Source organism: Sinocyclocheilus rhinocerous, unplaced genomic scaffold, assembly GCF_001515625.1.
Source record: "Sinocyclocheilus rhinocerous isolate Xijiao unplaced genomic scaffold, SAMN03320098_v1.1 scaffold230, whole genome shotgun sequence".
Taxonomy (NCBI): domain Eukaryota; kingdom Metazoa; phylum Chordata; class Actinopteri; order Cypriniformes; family Cyprinidae; genus Sinocyclocheilus; species Sinocyclocheilus rhinocerous.
The window spans coordinates 13313-18991 of NW_015637126.1; the positions used below are offsets into that span (position 1 = coordinate 13313).

At 40.0% G+C, this 5679-nt stretch overlaps 1 protein-coding gene across 1 annotated transcript in view; it reads left to right on the forward strand.

Moving 5' to 3' along the window:
- The window catches only part of LOC107748513 (rabankyrin-5-like), a gene marked incomplete at its 5' end in the record, with an annotated part of 16495 nt that extends 11735 nt beyond the window's left edge, over window positions 1-4760 (forward strand). The window contains 9 exons of the mRNA XM_016563324.1: window positions 1295-1451; window positions 1603-1803; window positions 1911-2087; window positions 2180-2327; window positions 2474-2564; window positions 2682-2806; window positions 2927-3073; window positions 3168-3258; window positions 3431-4760. Coding sequence (XP_016418810.1) covers window positions 1295-1451; window positions 1603-1803; window positions 1911-2087; window positions 2180-2327; window positions 2474-2564; window positions 2682-2806; window positions 2927-3073; window positions 3168-3258; window positions 3431-3563 — 1270 coding nt within the window. The remainder of the gene's footprint in view (window positions 1-1294; window positions 1452-1602; window positions 1804-1910; window positions 2088-2179; window positions 2328-2473; window positions 2565-2681; window positions 2807-2926; window positions 3074-3167; window positions 3259-3430) is intronic.
- Between the last annotated feature and the right edge of the window lie 919 nt (window positions 4761-5679).

Below are 5679 nucleotides of genomic sequence, written 5' to 3' on the forward strand. Positions count from 1 at the left end.
CCTCTGCTGCCAGTATTTTACTGTAAAAAAAAAAAACTGAATTATACTGTATTTCATTTTTACGGTAATAAACTGTCAAATCATTTCACAGTATGAATACTGTAAAATTACAGTAGATTGCTGGTGACTCTGCTGCCAGCACATTACCGTTTTTTACAGAATTTTTTTTTACAGTGTAGGACCCGTGTAAATATCGGATCAGCTTTCCAGCGCTGGAGAGAACTTAAGGAGCGGAGGCCTGCGATCGGACGCCGAGGTTGCTTTGTTTCTTCTCAATAGGTGAGTAACACCGTGTCTACAACAGCTAAAGTCTGCCTACACTGGACGCGATCAAACGACCGTTGAAAACCATTTGAAATTTGTGTCATCACGTCATAAATAGAACCCGGCAGCAGTTTTCTGTCGGGGATTTGTTGCGCTGAGCCGCTCACGTCTGGTGTAGACACGGTGTAACATTGGTTTGCTTTGTTTCACAGAACTAATCGTTGCCTGGGTTGCGTACGTATATGTGGGGCGGAGCTATCAAAATAGGGGCAAGACCCTTTTGGGGTAGGGGCGTGTTTGTTTTGGTGATTTCAAATATCAACATTGGCTACCAGAAATCGCTTACTCTGCCTTTAAACATCATCACACTGTACAGGAAAAATCATCTACTCACTAGTCTGCTTTCACAGCCTTGTTATGTTTATAATTGCAAATTATTCTAACCCAAACTTTCAGGGAAGATGTTTTTTTAATAAAGACCAAAAGAGTTGATGGAAGCTTAGTAATCGTTGAAGTTGTGGTGTAGTTCGTTGTGGTGTAGTTTGTATATAGCCTAGATTTAGCATCTTACTTCAGGTGATTGCGTTTAGACTTCAGAATCCATCCCAGTTGTTCATTTGTGAAGTCTCAGAACTTATTTTCTGCAATAATCCAAAAGTCAGTGGGAAAAAAATCCTATTGGGTTTCTGTCAAGGAAACCAGGGTGCTGTTAACTTCTGTGTTGTACTACAAAAAGATGTCATCACTGCAGTGCTTCAGGCTGAGACTAAGACTTGGCCCTTTACACAAGGTTTTAAATGCTATGGTATATATATATATATATATATATATAGCAGAATTGTTTATCAGTCAAAACTATAATCAGATTAATTGCGTGTTATGCTGGTTAAAATGATAAAAATTTATTCCAAATAATCACTTGCATATATAAATGAACGTAACGTAATAATAATTGAACAGACATTCCAAAAAGTGTCTTTTGAAGTAAAAGTTTAATTTCCATGTCACTGATCTCAACATGTGTTTTCAGTGGCTGTGATGTGAACAGCCCGAGGAGGCCTGGTCCTAACGGTGAGGGAGATGAGGTGGCGAGAGATGGACAGAGCCCACTGCATCTGGCTGCGTCCTGGGGTCTGGAGGAGGTGGCGCAGTGCCTTTTGGAGTTCGGAGCCAATGTGAACGCACAGGTTCATACAGATGCATACATTCATTCTAGTTCTTCTCTCTTTTTCTGTAGATGACAGAACGCAATTTAACAGGTGCTTTATGCAGATATGTTCCATGTACACACAGTTTAAAATGCCCTGATAGCCGCAGTATCCGTTTCTCTGTAAGCAGGATTCAGAGGGTCGTGCTCCCATCCATGTCTCCATCAGCAACCAGCAAAGTGTCATCATCCAGCTGCTCATCTCCCACCCAGAAATCCGGTTGAATATTCGAGACAGACAAGGCATGACACCGTTTGCCTGTGCCATGACCCATAAGAACAACAAGGCTGCCGAAGCCATCCTCAAGAGAGAGCCTGGCGCTGCTGAACAGGTGCTTGGGCCTTATTATACCCACAGACAAAGATGAAATTACTCCACATTGTTTCTGTATGTGTGCTGTCACAAGCCACTGGATAAATGTTCTCTCGCTTTGTCTAGGTGGACAACAAGGGTCGCAACTTCCTGCATGTTGCCGTGCAGAACTCAGACATAGAGAGTGTGCTCTTTCTCATTAGTGTACAGGCCAACGTGAACTCCAGAGTGCAGGACAGTGCCAAACTTTCTCCTCTACACCTGGCCGTACAGGCGGGATCAGAGATCATTGTCAGAAATCTGGTAAAGCAAAGATAATTATTTTATTTTTTATTTTATTCTATTATTTTCAAGTCATATATTTGTGTTTTCTCTGACGTATGTGTGGATTGCAGCTCTTGGCTGGTGCTAAAGTAAACGAGTTGACCAAGCATCGTCAGACAGCGCTGCATCTCGCTGCACAACAGGATCTTTCCACAATCTGCTCTGTCCTGATCGAGAATGGCGTTGATTTCACTGCAGTAGATGAGAATGGAAACAATGGTAGACTATTGTGCTACACTTGCAGTAAAAGGGCTCAGTAGTCAGTGTAAATCAGTAAAATATGAGCGCAAAAAAGTACATTTATTATAATATTCTTGTAGGAATAAATTCCATTTCTATCATTTCTTTATATTTCCTTCTAATAGCACTTCATCTGGCCGTGATGCAGGGGCGTCTGAATAATGTGCGTGCTCTACTCACCGAGTCCAACATAGATGCAGAGGCCTTTAATCTCAGGTTTGGCTCAGAATATCTTACTCCACAAATGTATAAAAAAAAACACACGCACAAAATGTGCAATATTCATTGACGTTCACTAACTTTATTAGTTTTGCCCTCTTTTCTTCTCTCTAGAGGTCAATCTCCCATGCATGTCCTTGGCCAGTATGGGAAGGAGAACGCAGCAGCCATCTTTGAGCTGTTTTTGGAATGCATGCCTGAGTATCCCCTGGATAAACCCGACAATGAAGGGAACACAGGTTGGTGAAGGACTACCAATTATACTGAATGTGCATTTTTAAATGGATCATTTTCCTTAATAATAGCAATCATGCCATTTTGGTTTTTTTCAGTGATAGTTGATGTTTTTCTCCTTGCAGTGCTTCTGTTGGCATACATGAAAGGAAACGCTAACCTGTGTCGTGCCATTGTGAGGGCTGGAGCTCGACTTGGCGTCAATAACAACCAGGGCATCAACATCTTCAACTATCAAGTTGCCACTAAGCAGCTTCTGTTCCGTCTACTAGGTAAGTGATACAGGTTTAGTGTTTCTAAGACATTTACGATGCTGGTAGTAGTTATATATAACTAGTCTTATGTATCACGTTTTGAACTGTTCAGATATGCTATCCAAAGAGCCCCCGTGGTGTGATGGTTCAAACTGTTATGAATGTATGACCAAATTTGGAGTCACCACCAGGAAACATCACTGGTATGTAGGCAATATACAGTGTTCAGTCTGTTTACCGCTATAAAGACCTTTGTGATTCACCCTTCTTTCTCATTCATAACTCCATTTATAATGATGTTCACTTTTTGTCATCTTCCCTATGTCCTGTAACCTAATAACTCAGTCTTTTATTGTCTTTTTCTTTCTCTCTTAGCCGCCATTGTGGGCGTCTGCTCTGCCATAAGTGCTCTATAAAGGAGATCCCCATCATCAAATTTGACCTGAACAAACCTGTGCGTGTATGCGACATCTGCTTTGATGTGCTGACATTGGGTGGCGTGTCCTAACACACTGGAGAAGCATGAAAGACGGGCACCAGCCGAGCTGACCATGAACCTACGGGCTGGGCCTGGGAGGATGAAGAAATGGAGTAAGACACAAAGAGAGGAGGAGCCCTTGAACAAAACCATTCCATTCTTGTCAAAGGAAAAAATACAACCATAACAATACGTGTTTGTTCTAGCAGTACATTTTAGAACCAAACTATTACGTGTCGAGGATCCAGATTAAAACTTGTGGAATGCAGATGCAAATGAAAATTGTAGTTCCGAAGTTCAGCTTTTGGCAAAAACCAAGTGTGATATGAGAAGGGCAACTGTTATTTACTACTAAAAAAGAACCATAGGGGTTTTTGACAGGGCTAATGTGCTATATGGACACTATATGAGTATTATTAGTACTTCATTTTCTCGTAAGTATGACAAAGTCTAGTGCATGACTGAACATGCAATCATGCCATCAGTAGGCCTACTCGAATTGACTTGACTTTTTTTACAGATAGGTCGAACCCAGTTGGAGGTAGATGCAGCGTCTTGTGAACATTTCAAGGAAGTTTGTTTGGTGTGAAATGCTGCTGGATATGAAGGGATCTGTGAAAGGTAGCCATGTTTAAGTAGTGTGAAGCCTTAATCATACTGTGCAGGGTCTTTCAGTTGTTGTATTGAGGTTTTGAACACATTTTAACCTCTGTGGAAGGACATTTCTCTTTCTCTGGAGTTCAAATCAAAAGCAAGAGATGGAGAAATATACCTTGTTTGGTTAATGTTGTGTTCTTAGTAATATTAGTAAACTTAATCATTTATTAATCTGCATATTCAGTGGACTTTATTTTAACCGATCCATTAGTTTACATCATACTAAAATTTGAGAAACACTTCAGATGTGGATTTCAAATCGTTTCTTGTGATTCTATTAAGCTAGACAGGTGCAGAAATACAAGTTCGGAATTCTGATATGTTTAGTTACTATGCATATGCATGACATCATTTGTAGCCTATTGTTAGTCATCATTGCATCATAATCACACTTGATTAATTTCTGATCACCAAAGGATACATTCCAGTTAACATTTGTGCTGCAAGCTAGCGCTGGGGGAGCTGCTCGCTTGATCGTTGTTTTCGAGAACTCTTTCAGAACTCTTTTTGGTGGCGTAACACATCGCATTATGTTGACCTATCATTTTTAAATGCTTTTTCATGTCCATGCTTAACAGGTGCACTTTATCAACGTTTTTTTTACATTTCTGATCATATTTCAAAGGAAGATTGAGTTTTTGATTTGTTTGTGGGGGGATGGCCATGTCCGCAGTCTGTTATTGGTATTGTTAAATTGTACAGATAAATGTATGATATTTTTGACCACTACAACTGTTTTGTACTTAATGCAGGTTGTGCTTTTTTGTCTATGTGACAAACCTACGATTTGGCCTCTGTTTAATCTTTCTGCACATTGTATGGTATCTGTATGCTCAGATATTTAGCCTGTCGCCGCCTCTAGTATCCTTTTCAAGAAAGGGAGGACAACTTTACATAAAGGACAATTGAAAAAATATATATATAAAATTGTCTTTTATTTAATTAACAATCTTGATTTTATGGCATAAGCAATATACTTGGCTACAAACTGCAATGAAATTAGAAGTGAAAACTAAATCAGAGAAGCAATTAAATTAGAAACATAGCTATATAAATAACAAGCAGCATCATTCACTTAGAATGTGCCTGTAACAAAGTTAAGCCCATCAAAAAAAAAAAACATCTCTATAAACATCTCACTGAAGAAAGTGATGAAGAGTCCTTCAAAACCAAATGAAATACAGTGACACTTGTAGTGTGACGAAGACACAGCTCAGTCTTTAGTGATATGGCAGGACTCTGCATGAGGAGGACAGTCTTTGTACTCTCTGAGGTTTCGGTTCTCAGCGTGAACCGGATCTGACAGTCGGATATATACAGTCTATGGGCCAGACCCAGGGGAGAAAAGCATTCTGGGTACTCCAATCCAGTCTCTGAATGCCACCACTACAAAAAAAATAGAAATTTGTGTTACATTTGTATTTGCATTGGTAGATTAAAAAGTCCCAAAAAAATACCTCATTGTAGAGCACCATACCCGTCCCCCACT